This window comes from Cuculus canorus, chromosome Z, assembly GCF_017976375.1.
Source record: "Cuculus canorus isolate bCucCan1 chromosome Z, bCucCan1.pri, whole genome shotgun sequence".
NCBI lineage: Eukaryota > Metazoa > Chordata > Aves > Cuculiformes > Cuculidae > Cuculus > Cuculus canorus.
Genome location: NC_071441.1, coordinates 38,368,770 through 38,394,992, shown reverse-complemented (window position 1 = coordinate 38,394,992; position 26,223 = coordinate 38,368,770). Strand labels below are relative to the sequence as shown.

General features: G+C 39.5%; 1 protein-coding gene across 2 annotated transcripts in view; it reads right to left on the bottom strand.

Moving 5' to 3' along the window:
• Positions 1–10,835: 10,835 nt before the first annotated feature.
• Positions 10,836–26,223, bottom strand: part of PTCH1 (patched 1) — a 67,747-nt gene continuing 52,359 nt past the window's right edge. The window contains exons 19-24 of one of the 2 annotated variants that reach the window (XM_054054513.1): positions 24,964–25,101; positions 21,856–21,998; positions 18,831–18,930; positions 17,251–17,505; positions 15,651–16,179; positions 10,836–14,011 (exon numbers count right to left, since the gene is read on the bottom strand). In XM_054054513.1, the coding sequence (XP_053910488.1) occupies positions 15,652–16,179; positions 17,251–17,505; positions 18,831–18,930; positions 21,856–21,998; positions 24,964–25,101 (1,164 nt within the window). In that variant the 3' untranslated portion in view covers positions 10,836–14,011; position 15,651. Of the gene's footprint in view, positions 14,012–15,650; positions 16,180–17,250; positions 17,506–18,830; positions 18,931–19,100; positions 19,118–21,855; positions 21,999–24,963; positions 25,102–26,223 lie in introns of those variants that run through there. The other variant, XR_008447820.1, reaches the window with a different exon arrangement.

Genomic DNA, 26,223 nt, shown 5'->3' with positions numbered 1-26,223 from the left:
CCCCTCATCCTCCTTTTCTCCAGACTAAACAACCCCTGTTCTCTCAGCCGCTTCTGGTAAGACTTGTTCTCCAGCCACTTCACCAGCTTCATTGCCCTTCTCTTGACACGCTCCAGGACCTCAATGTCTTTCTTGTAGTGAGGGGCCCAGAACTGAACACACGTATAAGCAATATGGAGGTCCAAAACAGAATGCTGGAAACCAGAAGCAAAACTGAATTTCTGTGTTTTTGTAGAAGAAGTACAGCCGCTGCAGAAAGAAGCCACAGACCCTAGTAAGCAACATCCGCCAAATTGAGTTCACAATCCTGAAGTCAAGCCGGTCCAAACAGTAGATACTTACATGTTATATGGTCAGATTCCAAGAAGGATTAAACTAATCTATCCCCAAAGTTCCTAGGTTTTACTGCACAACTAGTAATGATGATGCCCAGAAAAACTATTTGTATGCACGCCTACTAGAAAGACGAGTAATTGAAGGTAGTATAAGCATCTTGGTATCACATAATTTCATGAGGAAAGTGGTGCATTGTCTCTTACAGGATTCCAGGTATACATTTATTTATTCCCAAGGTGTTCCTCAGATCCATCTTTTTTTTATCTCATGTACTGTGAGGGTATTAGAGAGAACCTAACAGAGGTGCTTTTCTATAGACTCCTTGAATGTGCATAAAACATTATAAGCAGCGTACAAAGTTGTACATTTCATAGAGGGACTCTCTTCTTTCAGCAGCTTGCAAACAACATAAAATTTCCAATTTCTTATGCTCTGGAGTGCTGTACATCATTGTCCTCTGGCTATGACAATAAATGACTTAAATAGGCAGGTACCTAGAGATACTGGTTTTATCACAGGGCGTGGGAAGGAGAACCAATGTTGTGGCTGTGTTTCTGCTGACTGACTGAACATCCTTATTCAGCGACTAATATCAAGTGCCAGAAGTAAATACCTGACTAGAGTACATAATCTGAAGACTTTGCATTAGCATAAATACTGTTATCAGATTCCTGTATTAATTTCATCTTAACTAGTCACCAAAAAAAATCCTTCCTTCGTGCCTCCTTCTGGGCTACTAAACACGGAATTTTCCTTTCATGGAAAATCGCAAGAGAATTTAAACCCTAATAAAGATATGGAAGAGATTTTTAAATCACATTTAATTGCATGAAGGTGAGAGTCATACATTTTTTCATTAGTCTGAAAGATTACATTGCTGGTCCATTGACCCATTTTCTACTTACACGGCCATTCAAAATCCATTCATATTAAGCAAGCAATAAGCCATTTAGAAAAATGTAATGATAACGAGCTAATGTCTGAAAGCACTGAGGTAACTAATCCAATAATGGTAGTATAATTTTTTTGTTTAATATCCTGTAAGGAACAGATCACAAATCTATGTTTTTCATTACTGTGGCAGAACAGATCTTAATAAAAGGGCCTCATTATGAAATATGCTTCAGCTCAAAACTGTCTGGAGAAAATGCTCTGACCCTGTAATGCCATTTAAGAAGATCATACTGGATCAAAGGCCCACTGGGATATGGAGTGTCTGTGGTGGATGAAAGGCTTAGATTTTATCAGTTATTGTAAGATATAATCATAAAGAATGGGAAAAGATACATGGCACAAAATAAATAAGATGTGTAACCACTTTTAATTTTAAAACACAGATTAAAGAACCCTTCGATAACAGTATTTTACGTAAATTGATACTATCCATTGTGATTTTCATCTATTTTCAAGTGATAGAGCTACTTCTGTTCTCTGAGCAACGCAACACTGGGTGAGACTGAAAACACAGAGCAGCAGTTAAACAGATGAACAAGTATCGAATTTAAGCCATGATTTACAACAGTGAATGTTTCCAGAACCCACTTCCTTTGGAACAAAGTGTAGTAAGAGGGAAAAAAAAAAAAAAGGAGAGAAAAGCTTTGATAGTTCTTTCTTACCTCTGTAGCATGGAACAAAGGGGCCAGCATCTAACAGAGAAACCATAGCTGAGTTCTCAGCACTCCTGAAAATCTGGTGACATATTTTGGTGCCTAAGTAAAATTGTATGATCCCAGAGAGGACCACAGGATAAACCGGTCAGAAGGGACTTGTAGGAAGGGAGAATTCCCTATCTGCTTGTCATAGTTCCACAGTTCTTTCTATTGTGGTTCTTCCCTGCTTGTTTTCAAGTGGCCTTTTGTTCTCAAAGCTTTAGAGAAACAAATGTTCGAGATGTTAACTTGGTGGGAATTGTTCTTTGACTATTGATGTGCCCCTATGAAATTGCAAGCAGGATTTCTGAATTTAAGGAATATCTTTCTCTGCTTATTCTTAGCAAGGTTATACTCTTACTGACAGCCTATTGCAAAATCCTTTTGCATTTTAAGTCCTTTTTTTATGAAAAAATGCTAAAAATTATAAATTTTATCTTGAAAAAAGAACTTACTTGTAACCAAAACAGGAAAAAATATAAAATGCATTCTTCGCTGTTGGCAATTTTAATGTTGCAGAATTCTGAAAAAAAAAGGATCTAGGACAACACTGGCCCCTTTTTTATTTTGAGGGGGTTTGTGTCATTGACAATTACTAAAAAAAATTACAGCAAAGTGTGCAAAGCATCAACTGAAGCACATCTATAAGAGGATATAGCCTCTGGTTTGCCAACACAAGACTCCTCTCCTATGAACCACAAGTCCCTTACTTACCCCTGTGACAGTGATGCCTCCAAACAATGTCCTAATCTTTTTAGTGTTTATAGCCATTGTTGTAAGGTAGGAGTCCTAAATGTAGCGTTTGGACTGAACAGATCATAGCTATTCTATGCATTTAATGAATATTTTAACAGGCTGATTTCCTGTAATGAAAATATAACAATTTTGATGATGCATTATATTTTAATTATAATTGCATTGTTTTCTGCCTATTTTGGCAGGATTTCATTGGTCTGTCCTAAAGTTCTATGAATATATTGAGATTTTGAATATTTTAAAGTGCAGAGTCTGGATTTATTCCTCTGCTCTGTTAGTTTCATTCACTTTTCTGTACTTTTTCATTGAAAAATTTCCTATTTCTGAGCCCAGCTTCTTGCTCTCTCTGAGCCATTAGCCCCTGCTCACCTCTCAGAAGTGCTCTGTTTATTCTAACCCGTCCTCTCTTGGCTCAAGCCCCCTTCACCCTTTCCCAGCAAAATCCCAGCTTGCTGATGCCTCCCAAATCTTTCTTGTCACTGCCTGAACACAATGATGGGCTTTCTTCCCCACCTCCCATGGCTGTTCAAGGCAATACTGCGGCTCCAGTCCACAATTCAGACTGAGACAATGCCCTTTCTGGCACTTCTCTCTCCATCTGCCACCCTTTTGCAGGCTTTCATGGCTAGCCAAGGCCATTCGCTTTTTCATTTCTTTTTGACCTGAGTGCAGGGACTGAAAAACACACACCAAAATGCATGTGTCACAAATCCCCACGGGAAAGGCAGGACAGGTCAGCGCAACGGCCGGACTCCAAGCTGTCCCATAGGCGATGGCTTCCCGTCCATCCCTACTGCAATGCTTCTTCACGAGGGCTTCCAGTCTCAGCTTTTTCTCATACTTAGCCCGTTAGGCAGCATGTGAGGAATAATATGGTGGTTATTAGAGGGGCGTGTGTTCTCTGGAAGTGGAAAAAAGTGTCTGCTGAGCCACAGCCCGCTTCTGGGTCTGACATGTAATCTCAGTGGGGAAAAAAATAACCGTTAGTCCAAGTATCCATGCAAAAAAGATATTAAAGGGAAGGCCTGGGAAAATAATTTTAAATGACACAGTGGATTGTTTTCAATTCAAAGTCTTTCTCTTCTATTACATGTACATTAAGAAAGCTAACAAGACCATTTCCAATAAGTCAGTACCCTCCCATTCTGCTTAGTCCTATTTGTAGTCTGAAGAAATGAATCAAAACAACAGAAGTGTGGAAAGAAGGTCTAGACTCCTGTAGTCTGTAAGACAGTGCAGATGAAAATTTTTGAGGAACGGCGAAGGCAGCCCCTGATAGTCAGACCAAGAAAAAACACTTCTCTGGAGCCTCTTCTTCTAAGTTTTCATTCAGGAGTGTGCCAAATAACAAAAATTAAAGCAAAAAACAGAAAATGAAGCAATGTGTACCAGGAACGTCAGCTCCAAGAAAATTGTGAAATCCCAGGTGCAACTTCCTGCATTTTGGAAGACTTTTAAAACATTTCAGGACAAAAAAGCACATGCGAAATTATAAGCCTACCTGGTATTTATCTTGGACTCAGTGCTAGAATAACTTGCCAGTAGCAAATTCCACACACTGAAACCACAGTTCTTTCTACACACTTGCATGTTTCCCATCATACACACTCACACACACACCGACACACACACATCGCATAGAAAAACATTAAAAAAGCCAGCATCAACATTATAAAAAATATCCCTCAAAGCAAGTTATCACCTCCTCTATGAGCAGGAACACTGGGCTCTTATGCTCAGCATCCAGACACAGCCAAGCCTCTCTTTTCCAGCAGAACAACACCCCTAGTCGTTTTACACGAAATTCGAATGCACGTTTTAAAGGAACATTTGTGAGTCCTCCTACATGGGCTCAGGTATAGTTCTCTCTCATTTCTTTTTCTGCTGTTTGCTTTTACTTTCTACTGTGCAGCTCACTGGTTTTTTTGTTTCTCTGTGTCTCAGCATCCCTTCACCCTTCACAAGCAAAGAAGCACCTAAACATGTGTGTATACTACTGAATATCCAACTCCCACATTGCCAAGCTGAATTAAGTCTTAACATCATCCTTTGAGACCTCATCTGGAGTACTTTGTTCTGTTCTGGAATCCTCAACACAAGAAGGATATGGAGCTATTGGGGCGAGTCCAGAAGAGGGACACAAGGATGCTCAGAGGGCTGGAGCACCTCCCATATGAAGACAGACTGAGAGAGTTGGGGTTGTTCAGTCTGGAGAAGGGAAGGCTCCAAGGAGACCTTATAGCAACCTTCCAGTACCTGAAGGGGCTACAGGAAAGCTGGAGAGGGACTGTTCACAAAAGCTTGTGGTGGTAGGAGGAGGGGCAATGGGTATAAACTGCAGAGGGGCAGATTTAGACTAGACATCAGGAGGAATTTCTTCACTATGAGGGTGGTGAGACACTGGCACAGGTTGCCCAGGGAAGTAAGTTGTAGCTGCCCCATCCCCGGAGGTGTTCGAGGCCAGGCTGGATGGGGCCTTGGGCAGCCTGGTCGAGTGAGGCATGTCCCTGCCCATCACAGGAGGTTGAAATTAGATGGCCTTTAAGGTTCCTTTCAACCCAAAACATTCTATGATTCTAATTTTCCTATATGTATTTTTATCAGTTGCAGCACTGACATCCCATTTCTACAAATACTTTAGTACTTATTTAATTTTTCCCATTTGAATAATATCAGCTACTCATTGTGTTGGGAAAACAAAAGACTCAAATGTTCAAAGGATCAGAGCCCATGCCAGCTTTTCTTAATAGAATCATGAGTTTTCTGTGATAGCATTCTTTCTGAGAATGTCTGATATAAATGACTTGGTTTTCAAAAATGCAAAACTCTCCCTTAGGCTCATGCAAAGCCTAAACCATAAACAATTTGGGAAACATATGCACAAAGCAGAGAAAGAAAAAAAAAAGGTGAAACACAGGTAGTCATTTTCCAGGGAACACTTAGATTTCTGAGAGGCTTCTTAGATTTCTTTTTTGGGATTCCTCAGGCCTGCCCAGCCCAAAACTGGTACTACCTTACTGGCGCACAAGAGATCTGACACTTATACAACAGATTTTTTTCCTTGTTTTTTTCAATCATCTCCATGCAATCTGCATGCCGCTGATGTCTCTGGACAGAGCTGGATTCACCAGTGAAGCAAAAGCCACACTAGATGCCACACAGACATTCTCATGAGGATGTGAAAGGGGAAAAGCAAAGAGGAGGAAGGGCAAAAAGCGGAGGAAGTGTTGTGAATGCAATCATCTGTACGTGAAGGAGGATGTGGAAAAGAGCTGTTCCCCTGCAGAGATACAGTTTTACGGAGGTAGAGGGTTCAAATAATGTCATTGCACTTAAGTTACAGCAATTTTCCTGACTTAAAAGGCTTTGTAAGTTTTAAACAAAAGGAATATTAAAAAGTGATTATTTAATACAGAACGGCCAAAATGGAACACAATCATAAAATATCACAATAATGAGAGAAAGACTGGTTGTAACGGCAGTGACCTGAAGGCCAAGGGTGAAGATTCACAAGCATATTCCAGCATAGCTCTTTTGCACACCTGAGAGTGCTGTGAGACAGGTCACCTCAACAAACAAAACTCTCTGCTTGTTGGATTTCCTCGTGCAACTTTCTGCTTCAGACACTGCTCAAAAAGGCTCCTGAAATATATGAATCTATTCAAGAAGTCCCAGGTTTACCATTAACTAAATTACAATTTACAGTCTGAGGGGGAAAAAAAGCCTCATTTCTTTTACTTGATTCTCGCCCTCATCTTTGCCCTCTATATCAAGCATGAGTTACAGCCTAAACAATCAGAAATTTGTGTACATTCTGTAGTCAATGACAGCAGAGGGACACCTTCATAGGAGTGAATCACTGTACCCAAGTGACATATCATGGATTAAAGGGAGAGTATGAATAGCATAACCAGGACTATGTTTTTTACTGTCCATTCTATGGACCATGCAAAGATTAATACAAATGCAGATTTACCCATACGGAATCCCACTGAAGACAATTTAAAAGCAGTATATGTTTAAGGCTCTTAAATACCCTTGCTGACTCATGGCTCATTCCCATCAAATTTGGCAGGAATATTGATGAGCCATGTTTGCTTATTTCAATAACAAAACATTCAGAAGTTCAGAATAGAATAGGAATAGGAATAGGAATAGGCAAGACTAGACTAGACTAGACTAGAATAATTGCAGTGTGATGAGACCTACAATGATCACCTGGTCCAACTGTCTTACCAGTTCAGGGCTGACCAAAAATTAAAACACGTTAAGGACATTGGCCAAATGCCTCTTTTTAAGGCACTGGCAGCCATGGGGCACCTACCACCTCTCTAGGAAGCGTGTTCCAGTGTTTGCCCACCCTCTTGGTAAAGAAATGCTTCCTAATCTCCAATTTAAATCTCCTTTGGCACAGTTTTGACCCATTCCTACGCATCCTGGCACTGGATCCCAGGGAGAAGAGATAACAAGAGATCTCCCTCTCCACATCCCCTCCTCTGGAAGCTGCAGAGAGCAATGTGGTTGCCCCTCAGCCTCCTTCTCTCCAGACCAGACAAATACAGAGTCCTCAGCTGCTCCTCACAGGACATACTTTTCAGCACTTCCACCGGCTTTGCTGACCTCCTCTGGATGCATTCAAACCTGAACATACCTCTTAATTTGTAGGATCCTAAAGAACCATAACCAACTCGTGTAAATCCTCACTAATTCCTGGGCTACTTATTCAATGGAACTGTACAGTTATTTTGGAGCATTGAAGTGTTTGCATTAGAGATCATCCATTGAAATTGGTTTCAATCCATGTGCTACATAATTAATTGGGAAACCTATTTACGAAGGAAATTAAAGCTTTCACAGACAATGTGCTTAAAAACACTTTTTGCCCCCATACTTATACTTTTCCTCAAAATTATATTTAAATACCTAACAACAGCATAGAGATGCAGAGTGAGAAGGTCAATTAACTAAACAGAGCAATGTTAAGTAACTTAAACAGAGAAATCGGACACCACAGCTTGTGCAATGGTTAGTATTTTCATGAGTTATATGCTTAATAATTAGTTACATTGATACCCAGATGGTTTTTAGGGGCTAAAAATGACTCAATTCGTAGTTCTGTTTCCTCACTTGATTCAATATGGACTAGATTGAAAAAAAACATAAATGTATGTTGTTCACAGAGTCCATGCCCTAGATACTCTTGTTGCAGTTGTATCTGTCTGTCAGATGTAATCTGATAATTTGTGCAAGTACTACTCAAAGGTGTTAGCCTTCTAAAATGTTGCAAAGTGGTACAGAAGCATATTGACTGCCTAAGTAAATGCTCTTAAACTAAATAGCCTACTTTAAATGATTGCATAATAGTGAAGCAATAAAGTGAAAGATAGTTTGAATTCTCCTGCAGCGAGGGCTAGTTATTTTGGATAAACATTGGCAGTTTCATGTAGGCTTTAAAATACATTTGCAATGCCACTGTGGGTCTCCTAAATCTGATGGTGGAGCTCTCTCTCTTCCAGAGCACCCAGAATCTCTCACTCCTGCTATAAATCACTTTTCAAACACTTCAATGGCCTTTTCCCCTCAACAGATGGGGAAACCCACCTAACTCACTCACCCGTAAATGAAGCCTAGCCCCTGCTTCCCAACCCTTCCCCTTCAACCGAGGCAGAGCCCTCTTTTGCCTGGGAAGCGGTTTCCAACTTCCAGCTTCCAACCCTCCCCCTTTGCGGCTGGTATGGCTTACAGCCTCGCTCCTCTGCAAGTTTCACAAGGCTGTGGGGTCTGTAGGCAGCTGGGGACCTGCTGTGTCAGCCCCACTGCAAAGGTCTGAGCTCAAGGGATGGAAACACCAGACAGAAAAGCCACGGGGTTTTGTTTTTCATTGTACAAAAGTCTATCTCCACCATGGAAACGTGAGGTCTTAAATCCAATGAGGTCACTTAAAGATCCAGCAGCTCTTAACTAGCAGTTTGAGTTAAGCCCAGAGAAAAGCCTGGGAGGATGTTCCGATTAGCAAAACAAATTAAAACGCATGCTTCGTTTTCGGTGCTTCTTAGGGCAAGCTGAGTTCTCTTAACCCAAAGGAGGTAAAACCTTCTCCTTTGCAATCTTACCCTATGTCTGTTGGAAACAGTTATAGCCACTGTAGCTGCAGAAATCCCAGTGACATGTGCAGTTACAGCTGTTAAAATGATGCTCCTTAAAAAGATGCCACTGCAGGCACTTAAAAATCCAAGGTAGAGATTTCCTTGCTTACATAGTATCCACAGAGGCAGAAGGGTTTCTGCAGCACCAAAGATACTAGGATTTGCATTAAACTTTTTCTGTCACAGCAGCAGTACAGCTTCATTTTATTTTTTTTACATTTAATTAGCTGCACTTAACCATGTAAAGTTAAAATAGGCAGGTATTTTTCTAAGCCACTCAGGCTGGGTAGCGCAGTTTCCTGGCATGCATCGCATTCAAGCAGTAGGGTTCAACATGTCTGCAACAAAAAGGGCAAGAATGATTAAATGGTGTGGGGAAGTAGTAATTGTTCTCATTACCTGCAGCAGCCATTAAAAGTAATTACAATTTGGCAACGGTGGTTTTCAGATATAAACAGTCGGTGTTTCAGATGCTCGTTAAGAGTGAAAGTTAACAAAAATGAAACACCTGTTCATACATCAGTGCTGCTGCAGTTCGGCAGCATGCAGCATTCCTGAAGCTGTTAAATACATGCATTATGCCAACAAAAATGTGGCCACATGTTTACTTAAAGCCTGAATAAATACAATCAATCTCTAACAAAAATCTGATTAAGGTCTTACCTGGGGTCAAGAAGATTGACAGCAAGAAGAGACATTGATTAGAAATCTAAACGTGACAAGTAATGTAAATAGCTATCATTGATGCAAAATGGAATTTTAAAAGAAAATTCTGAAATTCTGCCAGTGTTCCAACTGGCAGAATGTATTGACTTATTCATACAGTTTCCAATCCTGTCAATGGAGCTGTTCCCATGAATGGCTGGGACACAAAAGGCAAAGTCAGTGAGCTGAGCTAATGCAAGACTTCAGTGGCCACTTCTCTCACAGGCTGTAACCCACTAAGGCCAGAACTGCAACCTGACTCAGCCTGGCCAGTCCCGAGGATCCGAAGAAGAGTATTTTGAGTAGCGAAAATAACACAGGAGTTCTGCAGTTCAAGTCCTTTACCCGTATAGTTTTCTTTTCTGGTTTAACTTCCAGAAAACATAACATAAAAAGCTGTATTTGTACAGCTAACCATGAGTAGTAGGGGTTGAATTAGAAATTAACGTAAGACATGTTTGGGCTTTTTCTTTACATGAGGAATTTAAAAGATTCATGAAAAGTTCACCTACAGGTTATAGGATAAAGTGGAGTATCACTGGCTCTGTGGCACTTTGGTGGATGTTAAGCAGAGTGTGTCTGCACAGGACAAACCACACTGAGGTTTATCATGTAAATGACTTCAGACAGATGTTGCTGCCCACAGTAGCCTCATCTCCTTCCCACTAGAGCTTGTGCAGGGCATGGGGCCCTTGCAGTCCAGCTTGCTGTTGCTAGCACACTTCCTGGAAGGACCTTTGTCAAGAGCCTTCCTTCTTACGGAGCGCTGCAGTTTTCAGACCGCCACATTTATTTATGTTTGGTTCCACAAAGTGGGACTACCAGATGGTTTAGATTCCAGTTTAGGGAGCAACCACAGATGGAGAAGGACAAAGAAATTCTGCTTCTAAGCAGAAATAACCTGTACATAAACTCCTTTACCCAAGGGATCAAAGTCTACACAAAATGCTTCATTCAGAGTGAGAATTAAAGGTATAATCCAGTCCTAAATCTATCCCCCAGGACATAACAAGGGCAATAGAATCAACACACAGGTACCAGCACGTTACAATTTAGATGGGATTTCAGAATTGGCTCCTGTTCAAAAATGGACAAATCTGAATCTCCCAAACATCCCAACTGCTGAAACATCCCAAATTCATGCTCCAAATCAGAATGATTGCATGGTTGTGCCTGCACAGCTGACGAGTAGTACATAAAGAAGCATTCTATAAACAACCGAGTCCATAGCCAATAAGTTATAATACCTTTTATTCATGTTAGAATTTCTATCAGTGTTTGAACATTAATATTTAGAGAGTTTGTACAATTTCCATCCCAAGTTTAAAATGAGAACCACACTAGATCACAAATGGTAACTAAGACACAGTTCAGAATTGCATGAATATCCACACTCTCTCTCTTAACACTGTTCTTTTTTGCCAGGGGGTTTACAAGGAAATGTGTGCACCGTAATCATATCTCAGCAGTGTTCCAAAACATAATGGTATCATTACATATAAACTCTTTAAAAATATACTTCTGTTGAAAGACTTGATGACTACTATGTACACTACAAAAATAAATTTTCATATAAATAAATTATATGGCATAATTTTATCTTTGTAACTGAAATGACACAAACCCACTCCTACCGATACTGGCAGGCAATGAGACCCAGTTTGAATATTTTTTTCCTTTTAACTCCTTATGCTAAAAGCTACGAGTCCTTAATGTAAATGTTATATACTCTTTCCTATTTAACATTAGTAAGCACTCTATACAAATAAAAATCCATTAAACAGTAAAAACATAGCTGTAATAGTGTTTCCAATAGAAATAAAATCCCTGCATCTTGTTTGTTATAAACTGGCATGACAAATACTGTAAGAAAACATTCTTATGATACAAAAATATAAATATCACCCATGATTAAAAAAGTTAAAAAACAAAACCAAAACAAAATAAATGTTGCCAGCCACTCAGTTCCCCCCTTGCCAATGTGACTATCAGAGAAGAAGGTCTACATTGTGCATGAAGCAGCAGACAGCTCACCCACACAGAGCATGCAGGAGGACTTGGGCAGGGGCAGGTGGGAGATGCCGTGGCTTGCCCTGGCCCCCTTCCTTCTGAGGAACAGGAGGGAGCAAGGCAGCCCATGGCAGTGGTGTCAACGGGAGCCCTGCCGACCTCTGACACAGGAGCGCACACGCCTGGTGCTTGAAAATAGCTTCCAATTAGTATCATACAGTTTTGTTGCAGAATTTGCATGATCTGAGGTCACTATGCCACTAATGCTAAATTGGAGCTCCTTGTCTTTTTGACATTAAGAATTCTCATGTTAAGACAGTGAACTGGACCAGTAGGCAATTATGACATTAACCCTTAGTGTGCATTGAAACAGTAGCTTATGTATCATGGGAATGACACCAGGCTCTCACCACCTGCAATTCGAGCGTTCACATTGGACATTTGTAAACAAGTGCCTCATATCAAAGTGTTTTCAAGTGAGCAAAAAAAGGCATGGAAATTTGTGCATTTTAATTATCCCCATTCATTATGCTGGCAAGGTCTGTGGGCAAAGATAGACTCCCTGAAGCCACTGGAGAAAAACATTTTTCCTTTAAAGAATTGGCCACTGCTATTCAGGCATCATACTCAAAGAAAAGCCCCACCACTGCTGTGTTGAGAAACTGTCTATTTGTTGTGTTTGTTTGGCTCTGAATGAAAAACTGAACACCTACCTGCTCTAAAAATCAGCTCAGAGAAGGGCAGAAGAAAAGAAGAAGACAGAAATAATGAACATTTTTGTTCTATTATTTTAAATTAAGGTTCTCCATTCTTAGAGTGTGTTTCCAACTGGAACACAGTCTGTAATGTTTTTTTCAGACCCTTCACCTGCAGCAATCCCCTTTTAGTTTAAAAATAAGAATACAAAAAGCTAAATTACGCTTTGCAAAGAGATCCCAGTTTAGCTGTTTTAATTAAAAGTGCTGATGCAGCATTGGAAAACACAAACATAAAGAACACACCAGGACTTACATGTCATTATAGTCCTGGACCCATCAGAAAGGCATTTATATTTAAAAAGTGAAAATAGAATTTGTTTTATCCTTCCATTTGATTCTTATTACTTACTATTAACTTCCTTCCTGCCACGAAAATAAGGTGACCAAAGATATTGATTTCATTGTCTAAGGACACAGGTAAGCTGTGGCTCACCATCAAACCATTCCATTATCCAGCTTCTAATGCCATTCATACCTAACAGTATCAATATTAAAATAAGGCATATGCTCATGGAATTGCTAAAACTACCAGCACCTCTTAATATCCAGCACCTTTGGAAGTGAAAAATTAATGGTTATAGTGTTTGCACTTACCTGGCACCTTTTGCAAAAAAAAAAAAAAAAAACGAAACAAGTCAAAGCACTACACGAACAGTAATTAAGCCTCATAACATTCCTGGGAGGTAGGTAAGTGTAATTATACCCATTTTACAGAATGAGAAACTGAGGCATGGGGCAGTGAAATGACTCAACCAAAGTAATGTGAAGCAAACCATCAAGAATGTGAGAAACTGAACCACAACCCCAAACCTCGATTCCCTGTCTTCGCTTCTATTTTAGTTGGGCCTTTGATGATAGCAGTCTATGGTATATGCTGGTAAACACCAACACTGTTTTCACTAGTGCCTACTAACAGGGAAAGCCAGACTCACATCAGCATCAGTGGGTTTATAGGCCCACCAATTGTTACCATACAGTAAAGAGAAACTATAGTACATCGGGAACATACGCGCAGAAGCATGCATGCTTCCAGATGCATACATGGGTACACACAGCAAAACAAAACCTGTGCATAGCTAAATCTATTTAAGCCTCCCAGATTAACTTGCTTTTCTTCATATCTGCTTATTTTAAAAATTATCACGCATAGCGTGTTTGAAAAGTTAACAGTAACATTTCATACTACCACAGGGTTGTGATACGCGAGTTTAAAATATTTTAAACAGACATGTACCTTAAAAAAAATCCTATTACATAAGCAACATTTGCATAGAATTATACAAGTAAATTATACAATATTTAAGCAGCAGCAACTTATGCTGAAATTTAGAACTAGATTAAGGTTAGTTGTGGCACAGAGATCAATGTACCAAAAGTACAAAGCGCACACAATCTTGTCCCCATTCTATTGCCCAGTGGCAAAAGACTCCAGATTATACTACTTTACATTGTTCTTTTGTATATTACATGTGTACAACTTTTAAATACTTAAAGAAATATTTAACAAAATAATACAATAGGTTACAGTAACAGTGAACTGTTGTCCTGATGCAGCATGTCCTTTTATACGACTTCAAGCAATTCTTCTCTTCAAGCAGTTCTGGAAATACAGTTTTCCATCTTTGGCCTCTTCTTTGCTTCAGTTATTACCCTTTACAAATAAAGAGGGAAAAAAGACAAGCATTCACCAAAGTTCAAGAAAAACAAACAAATCAGGCTAATCCAAAACTCTTTTCATGATTCTTGTGGTTACAGTTGGCAGTCAGGAAACATGGACTCCCCTTTAGTCTCAGTCATTAATTTCCTGCTAAAAAACATACTGATGGCAATTTAAGAATGCAGATGCTTTAATTTCTGAGTTCCCAACTCTAGGTATCTGCAACATATTCAGTCAAAACTGACAACACTTCAAGAAGAAATATGCTACATCTAATACTGTGCACAGTTAAGAATCTCATATTACCAGGCGGTTCAGCTTGAAAAAACTGAGACCAAGTATTTCCTTATTCTGAGCATAGTATTACTTGCCATATTTCTAGACTGAGAGGTTAAGGGAATGAATGTCTAGTTGCACTTTTAGATGCTTGGAGAGATGTTTTAGCAATCAAAAGGTGAGTTTATTATGATTCATCAAAATATTTCCATCAAAACTCTTGATGTGTAATAAATGTAAAATAACAAAATGGCTTGCTCTGGTCAAACTACTTTCCATCACCGAAAAGCAAGCAGAAAACAGGGTTTCACAGCTAAGTAACTATTTTAACACTTCCTCTTTTGCCCAAAGGAGAAAAAACAGAGTTAAAATAGTGAGAATTTTTTTTTCAGGCACAAGGCCCCAAAAGCTTTCAAGGTAAAAACTCAATTGGTTTCTCCCCTTTAGAATATTCCTTGTAAAATCAATGGAAAATTTTCAAAAAATTACTTCCCCAAACATCTGCTAAAATATCTTGCCTGTTTGAAACTTTACTGTTTCCTGTAACCTTCCCTCAGCAGCTGAAAGAAGGACAATGTTTAGCTATCAAGTCTCACAAGCTCTTGGGCTTATCACTCGTTCCACAGGAACACAGTAAATGTCTTGCTAGGTCAGTTCTACCCTATGCAAATCTCCAGTAGCCACTGCAGCTCCTCCTGACAAGGGAGAGATTGGCCCAAGGACTTCTCCAGAGCATGAGTTTGTTGGGTGGGTCTGTGACACCTCCTACCCACCCCGTGTTCACACTCCACCACTCAGCAGTGCACTAGGTTAGTAGGGCCTTCCCACATCTCATTCAGCCCATCTTCCAGAGGGACCCAATCCTCACTGCAGACTTCTAATTCTTTCATGGAGTTTTATTCAAGAAAGGACAAGCCTTAAAGTAGCTGGCAATTCTACATCCTCCTAGGCAATGTCATTCCGTCTATGACATTTTACAATGTGACTGGGATCAGAAGACGAGGACCTATCAACAGTAAAGGCAGTCACACAACTTTGAAGCAGAGATGTTTTGTAGTGTCTTCATTTTCCTTATCTGCTAAACTGGGATTGTACAATGAACTCACCCACTTCACAAGGCTCTTCGAAGTAGTTCATGCCTGAACCAGTAAAACTTCTCAGTGTTGGAATCTTATCCAACCTGATTTCTAGAGCAAAGTGTACTATATACACGGCCAGCAGATTTAAGACGATCAGAGACCACTAAGTAAACTTACCTGAAAGAAAGGTACCTCAGTGAAATTTTATCTTTCCCTTTTCTTTTGATCATACCATTTGCTGACTTTGGCAAAGCTTGCCACTACGCAGATGGACCTACCTTACTGTGAGCTGTTGCCAGGTATCCTTTCCTCACATTCAACATCTTGCAGTTCTATAACTTCTACTTTAGAATTTCTTCTTTCACACCGCACATTGAAAGGCACATGGGGGTCCTCAAACGTCCCACGGTCAGCTTCATGGTATCCCTCGTAGGATGGAAAGTTCCCCCCCCGAGAGCTGTGGCTGTGCACCGCAGGGTGGACAGCAACAGTCACTGAAGCTGAGGCAGTCACAGTAGTGATAGGCTGGCAGTATGCTGGTCCTGTGGCACCCATGGTGCCAAACGCCGGGCTTCTCATGTTGTGAGAACGAGCTCTGTGGCCCGAGCGATCCCTGTTGCTGGGTCCTGAATGCCCTTCAGTAGAAATTTCAAAAGCGTCCCTGCGCGGGCGGTAAGGAGGTGGTCGCAGCCCTTCCCTTGCTTCCCGTTTAGGTTGTCTGCCTTGACACCACACCTGCTGTGTACTGGACTCTGGATTTGATTGTAACCTGGGACTTGATTGATGCCTTGTCTCTGGCTGAACCACCTGAAAGAAAGATGCACAGTCATGCCCCTGACAAAGCAAGGCAAACAAATACTAGGCTTGCTATATCTTATGTAAGAACATTTATAATAATGTTGTCCTGGCTCTAATTCTACAAAGGTCATGTTCTGCAGTCTGATAATTGTTGATTTTTCCAGATACTTTTTGCCTGAAGTTGTAAAAAACTGAAACGTATATCTTCAGAAAAACACAAGATAATAGCAGAAAACATTATTGTAAGCTTCCTACATACTGGACCATCTTTTCAACAGGATGGGTGACAAGCACTTGGTCTTAACTCGTTCAACAAGCAGAGCTGCAGACACTTGGAAAAGGCTCTGTTCCACGCAGGGTTCATACACAGGGTGTTAGTAGGGTAGTTGGTATAGACTGTAGGAATCTGTTTTCTGATTTCTGTAAAAAGCGTGAAGAGCAGCGGCCACATCAGTCAATAAACCGTGACCAACTTCAAATGTGGCTGTGCTTGTACCTATTTCTAGGCCTCTGCTGAACAAAACCAGATCCACATTGCAGCTCAGCATGCAGCATCAGCAGGGGTAAGAGACAGACCTTTTTCGCTTTCCTTTGAAATCACAGTTATGCTAACCCAGTGGTAAGATGCAACGGGCCCAAGATTTAGTAGAATCTAAAAACTGTTTTCTTCTGGGTCTATCAATCTTTCTCCCCAAAATATGCTGTCAGAGGTATATGTGATTGTGATCCATAAGATGCTGTGTGGATGAGGTCTGGATCTTTAATCTCTCCTTGTTCTCTATCTGAGAACAATCAGCAAACAGAGTGAGAGCTCTCTCTTGTGGCTGGTGTCAATACAACGTAACAGCAATTACACGTGCGAAAGATCTCTGCTTTTGTACCATCATTCTACCACCAACTTGATTCTAAAGAAGAGGAAGAGGAAAGCCTTCACCTCCAGCTTACAAGTTTTTGCACCAAGTCACAAAGCATAATCAACCAGAAATATGAAAGAGCTTTCCACAAAAAGAAATAGATTTAAATAAAACACACTTAAACACTCTTATTGCCCTCCTGCCAGTCAATACGCAAGCTACTTACAGTGGATCTCGCAAAGACAGGATTCTCAGTGGCTTCCACTACTACTTGATGGACTGGTGCCCCACGGCCTTGTGTGGCCTCGTACTGATGAAGCTCTTCACTGATACCAGACACTGTGGTTTGAGAGCTGTACTCAGAATCAGAGGAATCTGACCCATTATTTGTGTGCCCAGGTGGCAAGGCAAACCTCACGGTGCTGGGGGGTGGCTCAGGAGATGGTGTGGGCAATCTGTTTCTTCCATTGGCTGGAGAAACCTGATAATGATAACGCATTCAGGAACATTCAATTAGCTTTACCCTTTCAATTATTAGTGTTTTCTGCTGAATACACTCTCCTATGCAACGACAACCTCAGCACTATTTTTTTAATAAATATTTATACTGAACTGAGAAAAATAATGAAAGAAAAGAAAAAAATAGACACGTGATCTTGATCTGTGGGTATGTACGTCAAGAGGATTAAACAGATTCTTCTGGACACTGTTGTCTCAGGAAGCACATATATGTGTGTGTGGGCATGCCTTTCTACTTCTCAATATAAAAATAATATATGTACTTCTGTCCTCCTTCAGCATACATTAACAGTGATTTCATAAATTCATCTCAAATGTGTACGCATACTATGGTTCAGTGACTTTGAAAGAGAAATGGGCACACACAACATAAGTGGTAATAACATATATATTGCTTGAGTAAGGGACAGGTTATGTCTACTGTCAGGAATATGAGAGATCACACACTATTGTCAAAACTGTCAGTAATAAAAAAACAATGCTTCTGAAATTTTCCTAGTGCTGTAAAAAACCTTGTGTTTTATTCTTCTACGTACACATATATAGAGAGATGTGAAGCAACAAGGGTGAAGCACACTAGTTCTACTAATATGTGATAAAGACAGCCCTATGTAACACAGTAATTGTGTTAACTACTGAGAAGGTAATGAATAATCAACAACCAAATACAAATTTGGTATCTATGAATCCTTTTTTGCTGGACTTGAGCTTTATACTCTAAACTCACCAACTTCTAAGCAAAGCCTTCCAGCCATGAAAAATGTTGCTTGAGCCAAGATCATACCACAGGGAGGGGTAACTTCTGGCAAACCAGTCATGGATATCAAGGTGTGGTCTGTGGACCACCATTGGTGTGTGTTGGTCCACACAGGCCTTCCTGGTGGTCTGCTCAGTTAAATATTTTGAGGAAAGCAACAGAGGCAGTGAGGTAAGAAAGAAGGTGGTATGTGTACAAAACAAACTGCCCTTTCAAAATACTGGGGAAACCCCCTATTTTACAGGCTAGTTTGCATTTCATACTATGTTTTAAAAGCATAAATAATCTTACACTTGTATCAAGTTTGCTAATTGCAGCCTCTAAAACAATACTTATAAAAATAAATTTTAAAATATAGGTAGAAAAATATCAACTAAATAACAAACAGCACATTTAATTAAAGATTTTTACAAATCTAATAAAATCCAAGAGAATTTAAGAAATAAAGAAGTTCTATAAATGGGGGTAGTCTGGGGGACAGGGGTGGAGAGAGAGTATTATTTCGTCTGTTCATGATTAATTTTACTGACCTCAGGATATGGTCCAAAGAATGAAAGGAGAACAGGAAGTAGCACCAATCCATTGAGAACTCCCAGAATGGTTAAGATTGCCAAAACAGCAAAGAAATATCTAGAATAGGGTTTAAGAGGTGTTGGAGAAAGAATATTGTTAGGAATAAGAGATTACAAATTACTCCTAAATATGTTGAAATAATACGTATACTAAACTAAAACTAAATATTGCTAACATCATACTAAATAATTATATCACTTTCAAAATACAGATACAGAGGTTTTTACCTTTTGAATTAGAGAAGCTACATTCCACAACCCACAGTGTTAGTTGATAAAGGAAAGAAAATAATTACATTTGTTAGTTTCCCAGAATCTGGAAGCATGTAATGTTATTTATGAATGTGTTACACAAACACAAAAATATGGAATGTGCAGTGAATAGCTGAATGGATTGAAAGCACAAATACAATGAAATGGGGCCCCCATTAGTGAAAACCCAGCAGAAGCAAACAAATGAAGTGAAGGGTGTAGAATTTAAACAATTTAGCCTAGAAGGAAAAGAAGCCCTCTTCTCCAAGCAGCTAATCCACTGTGAAATGCTTCTGCATCTTACAGCAGAATCTCTAATTAAATCTCCAGTGTAACAGGTAAGGGTTTCCCTTGCTGTTCATTAATCACAACTTTCTGTGTAGAATTCTGAGAAATCCAGTTTTACTAAATAGCTCGAACTGCAACCTTTTTACAACACAGGAACCCTCTTTCTGCAAAGAAAATGCTACCCATTCTATAGTAAGATTCAGCATTGTACTGAGTAAGAGCACCCCACAATGGCAGAGCTGCATTGCAGGCTAATCTTTTGTTGAACAATTTAGCATCTCTGAATACTCTTGTTTTGCGTCAGCCAATTCAAACATAAAGGCTGGAGCACTATGGAAGAAGACGAAAGTGTACAAGTGGTTGTCCTTTCCCACCACTGAGGGCTAAGGTCTGGGATCCTTCATGAATACCAAGGTAAACCTGTCAGTAAAAGGAAAGCCTTGCTAGTTGGTATTCGGCACAGCTGGGGCTCAGACTAAACTTAAGGGTGTGTTGTAACTAATGATTTCAAGGACTCAGTCTTGGTGAATTCCTCGAAGAGAAGGCAAAGGAGAAGAATGGAGGGCAAGTTTGCTACTAATGGGTCTGCTGATTACATTGTCTAGCTGGCAACAAACTTTACCGCCTCCCTGTTTCCACATTTGCTCAAATATATCAGGCTCCTGTAAAACTACAAATTTCCTGCTATTGTAAACATTTGGGAATTTCTGATCTGCATTAGCAAAAATCAGCAAGCCAATCCACTCCACTAACATAAACCACCAGAACTTTATAGTGGGACAGAGATCAACAACAGGCATTAAAAACATTTGCATTTCATCCATCTAACTGCAGGATAAACAGGAGGATTACAGCTCTGACCGCTTGGTGTATACAATGTCTGTTAATTTACTTAATCTTCCACATTGTTGGACTAATCTATTGCTTTCCGGAAGTTTGGAATCTTCTTCGCCCACTATAACAATGCTCAGGCTCCCATAGTTTGTTTTATTTTTTAAACACGGCAAAGTAAAGTCAGATTGTGCTAGCAAATGAGAAACTGATGATGAAAAAAAAGTAAAATACTAGAAGTTGAAAAGTTGAAAGGCTCATTTTATAAACTGAGAGAACATCCAATCCAAATTTGGTGTGAAGGGTTGCTACAATCTTCCATTTGCTATGACACAAAAATATGCTTGCCAAAAAATTTTGTCTGTCAAGTAGGAAAGTAGCACATCAAATGTACTCCTGTAAATTTAGTTTTCCAACCCTTACAAGACGAAGTCCTAAAAGAATAATTCTATCTTATTTATTCAATACCAATAAATTAAGGCAAAAAATACTGACTTGGGAAAAAAATACAAATTCTATTGCAGTACATGCAATATCTGTAAAGTAATAACCCTCATGTAGGTTACGTGAGTTCTAACTGCAAACTGTCTGCTTTCTTTTAATCTCTCACATATGCACATAAACAAAAAAATCTTGATGAGATTTAGCAGCCATTTTCTCAGTTCCTGCCTCTGACATTTTGTTGTTCTCGTCATCAAATGGATGTCAGCTAAGTCTACTCATCTATCCAGTTTATGTCCACCTAAGTTGTTAAGTCATCTTTCAGAATATTTCTATTTGGCCCAGTTCTACCTCAGTTCCATTTTAGGGCTTGGATTATACTTTTTTGTGTGCTGTAGTTTGCGACAAAGAACCTGTGTTACTTCTAAGATTAGCCATTTTGCAGAGCTCCACAGGTCGTTTGGAATAGCATAGGATCTGTTTCACTACACTTCTCAAATTCCCCTCTACAAAAAAACTCACTTTCCTCACATACTTGATGAATTTACATTCTTAATTAAATTCACAAGAAACAGTTTGCCTGTAGTTCTAAGCAGAAAGGCCTTCAGGCTTTGCTTTACAAAATTTTAATACGAAGTTCTGTGCTTACAGTTCCCCAGCTCCCAAACAGGGCTTTTTTATCTCTCCCTGTTACACGCTGCTGTAAACTTTACATAATGACAGAAAGAGAAGGCCCAGTGAGAGCTTCTTGCAGCACAGTTGCAGCACGTTTGTAGGTTCACGTGAACATGCAAGCAAATTGTGCATACAAGAAGTCTGGAGGACCCAAAGGTTAAAGGTCAAACCCACCTAATACTGGGCAATACTAGATGCTTTGAACTGACTCAAGACCAGAATTAGCAAGCTTTGCTAAAGAGGGCAATTTTTGTGTTCTTTCATGCCGGGTGTCAGATTTTCCTGGAACAGATTTTAATACCAGCAATGGAAACACTACCGTGTCTAGCATGTAACAAGGAGTTAATAAAACAGAGGGAAAGCAGAACCATGATGTAAGCATGCTTGACACACCATGTATAGCAATAAAACGACAGATACGTTGAAGTGACTGAAAATTAAAAGCAAACTTATTTTTACTTTAAAAAGAAAGTCAAGACACATACAAATGCCTTACCTGACAATAAAATCAAACTCTGATCCTGCGAGCATTAACACTCCAAGTAGAGTGGACACAGCCCCATCCAGCACTGGTGCAAACATGTGTTCCAGTGCAAGGACAGCCCTATGGTTCCTGTCTCCTATGGCAGTTAAAAATGCCTATAAAATAACAAAATCCATTCCATTAGACAGATGCATACAACCTTCCAAATAGCCTCTCTTATAGCATGCACAGTTTTCCACCAGTTTATTACTTATATCTACAGTTATCGAGTGTCTTTACAGCCAGTCAGCCTTCAGGAGGCAGCCTGATCCTGCAGTCATACCACACAGCAGCTGATGAAGTCACACTATGAGAGTAATCCCTGATTACAGCGGCAGGCCATAATAGTAATTTTGGAAACAATGCCTGCTTGCATCAGTAGGCTTTCGTCTCTGGCTTTGCTTATTTCACCTGCAAAGAACTCATTTCACAGTGACAGCACTTCAGAAGTCAAAATTACAGGGCTACTCTTCTCACTGTTGTGGGGCCACAGCTTCCATGACTATCATGGGAAGTTTGCTGTAGGAACAGCCAATGCTGATGCAGGCTTTCCCATGCACCTGACTCAGACCAAGGACTGGTAGCTTCAGTTCAGGTACACGGTGACACACACAGCAGTATTTATTGGTACACCAGATCTTTCTGTTCCTTTACATGGAAGTGACCACTGGTACAGGCCACTTCTTATTACTACTCCAAGGCTCCAGACCACTGGGTGTTACACACAGTTAGGCACCCAATTGATGAAAAGCTCTCAGCGTACTCAACAGGACCAGAATGAAGTAACACCAGATTATATGCTGCCTTTTTTTTTTATTTCTAAACGCTTCTATTTCACTCTAAATAAATGCTTTTGCAACTTACACTACTTCAAAGCTAGCAGGCCTATACATATAAAATTGCCTTAGGAATAGTGCTGAAATGTCTTTCTCTTTCCAACTCCTTAGTGAACAAGCTGTATCAAAACCACTCAAATGCTGTTGTTTCATATGAATTTGTCTTCTTTGTGTATGACTTAGTGGTTTAAGAAGACAAGGAGCTAGCTGATCTTCCTGTGAAGAAGGGCTCTCTCTTCACCAAATTCTCTACTGCATATTAAGATTTGAGTTCAACCAGCCATCTTCCTCTTGGTCCTGGAATTTAAGTCTCTCTTCTCTAGCAGCTTATTTTCATGTATCTGAAAAATCTGGGGTAAAATCAGTCAACACATGGAAAAGCTATTTTGTGGGACAAGCAGACCAAAAATATGTACATGTGGAGTGAGATTCCCAGCCCTCACTTCCATATGTAGCCAAACCATGTATTAATAATCTTTAGTACTGGAATAAAAGTGGCTTACGGAAAATTAATGTATCCACGACATCTTACATTCCCATATACATAAATGGATGAAGAATCCCACTCAGGGCAAAGGCAGCTGTCAGTGAGATGACAAATGAATGGGAGCTATAGGATCTGATCCACGAATGCATTACCAAGTTATATAAACATATGTGTATTTGTACATGTAATTAAAGGATGCATAATGCAAGAGTCTACTATTGATTTAAAATTTCTTAGCAGAATTAAAACAACCCCGGAGGTCATAACTTGCAAGTGATATCAGAAAATCGAACTGTAAGTGGATTGTGAATCATTCTTACACAAGTTCCAATTAATTTCTGTATCAGCAGTTCCAGCATTGCTTTTTTTTATGTTTATGCAACACTGGTTTAACTGTTCCTATGTGGGAAGTTCTGAGAATGTCAGTACTGCTGCTATCATCTGAAATCTACTGGGCATTCTTTCATTTAAAGTCTATGTTTGAAAGTTTTTGACTCCAGCGTCAATGTGAAAAGAAGGCATTTTCATTTTTTTTGCCATTTTACCTTCATTCACAGGCAACTCTTACATATGAATTCCTGTAAACTAAATTAGTTTCTTCCCATTCAGAAACAATTAAGTGTTTTGTCTTTTTGTATTCTAGTTTTCTTGCTTTAAATCTTCAATTCTAAGGAAATGTCATTTCTTTCTTCTTCTTCTACACTTTCCATCCTATCACTTTATGTGCCCCAACTCTGTACATCATTTACAACATGTTCCCAATATTTGGCCACATCCAGTGTGCTAAAGTGCCCATTAGTTCTCTTCTTTTTCACTGTCACCAGATCCTTTTAGCAGTCTACCAGTTCGTCCTTTGAGTCTAAAAGACTCATTGCATTCCTGTCCAATCTCATCAGCATTTTACAGTCCCTCCTCTTCACTTCTTTTTGAATTGACACAGTACCAATATACTAGAGATTACAGCAGACTACAAGTACCTCCTTTCTGAAATTGTATTATATTGACCACCCAACCATACCCCTTTACTTTATTCTTTGTAACCAAATAAAGCAAGATGAGTTTCGTGTACCTTGAACACCCAAAATTGCCACCTTGCAAGTGAACTGTCACTTCTATGATTTGCTTATCAGGCTGACTCAACTGGGTGAGTAGATGCACTCTAGATTTGGACACTTAACCTTGAAAATGTTGAAAATCTTTATACAAAACATACTTTCCCCCTCACTCTTTGCTCCTCCTCATCACATCAGAAAACTATTTTCCCGCAGACTGCACGTTTGTGCCCACTGTTAATAGCTGATGGAATTCTGGAAAGACCATGCCAATTTTTCAAGTGGAAAATTGATCCAGATACTTCCAAACTTTAGTGGTCCAGAGATATCAAATGATACACAAGATTTGGAAAAATAACTTTGAAGGTTTCCCTTCCACAAGGTACAGAATCTATGTGCACGAGGAAACAGTCACACAGGACTGAGACAACAGTAGTGAGGTTGCTGACAAGTACTCTGAGAGTCTGGGCTGAAGTAAGGTGCAATAAGAGCTCTGCTTTGTCTATACCTTTGCATCTGGGAGAATGACTCAATAGGATCAGCCCCACTCTATCCAGACAAACTGAATGGCACACAAAACTATTTGTGACCTATTCGTTTTGAGAACAACGTCACTGACTTAAGAGACTAAGTAAGGATTTGTGATCTTAACGTTGCCATCATTTTATTTTAAAATGTTTTGAAAACGCTTCCCGATTTTACGTACCAAAGCAACGTGAACAGTGAATTCCACACCGATACCAACAGAAGCAATCAGGATAACCACAGGCACTGCACTCAGCTTTATTCCAATTAGACCCATCATGCCAAACAGCTCCACAGTCATCAGAGCCAGCACCACCACCTAGATAATTACAAACAGGTGTTAGCAATGTCTTATACCCCACACACGAAGAGAAAGATATTTCAAAACAACATGGTGACTATAAAACACATGCCCCAAAGTCATCCTATGTTCCCACAGACAAACATATTTTCCTTGTTTTGTTGTGCTCAATGACAATAACTTGCTCAAGAGTCAGTTTAAATTATACTCCTAAGGACCAGTTAAGAGACCAAACATCATTTTTGCATCAGTTACAATCTATCACTGATCTGAAAAACAATTCATTCTTCGTTATCATGGATTCCCCCTCAAAACACACATTTTCTATTTTTCACCTGTTTCTCAGACAATCCTTCCAGAAAAAGTAACTTTTAACTACCTATATTTGTATTCTTTCTGTAGAACTGCAAATATACGTGAGGATGACTTTTAAGTAGGTTTAAAGCCCAGAAGAAAGTGAATGCCATAATCAGCCGATGAGTCTCGGATTACAGAGGGGCTCTGAACTTTTAAGATACTTGGAGGGATTTAACACGGACAAAATGAACAGTCGAATCTAAGAGAAAGCTTTTATATTTCTTTCATCTACCTTGTAAAAAAAAAAAAGTGAGGAAAAGGGAGGGGAGGAAATCTGTAGAATCAACTTTAGAAGTTGCTAAAGCCAAGCAGGAAAAAAAGAGACATAAAAGTAATGGTGGACTCTGAAAATAAATGCCTTTTCCAAAGGAAAAAAGTATGCACTACAATAAATGATTTTATAAGCTAATGAATCAAGGGTAATAACATAAATTGCTTGATTAAGTGCTATGAAAAATATTCTAGACTAAACATTTATGTTTTAACATACCTGTCGTATAAATGTACATTACAAAAACTAGTAACTGTTTTATGCTTTTCTACTTCTGGCATTTTATAAACCATGTGATAGTTTATGGAATTTAAACATAGGGACATCATCATTCAATTTAACTTGAATGTTTACTGAGAGGCTTACGGTGGCTTACAGAAAGTATGGAGGAGTATTCTCTTCAGTTTATAATTTTAGGGCTCTTTCTCCTCAATAGCTCAGTTACAGTGTTTCCACAGTGTACACAGTACAACCTAACCATTTCAGTTTTTCCAGAAAGACTGCACTCAGAA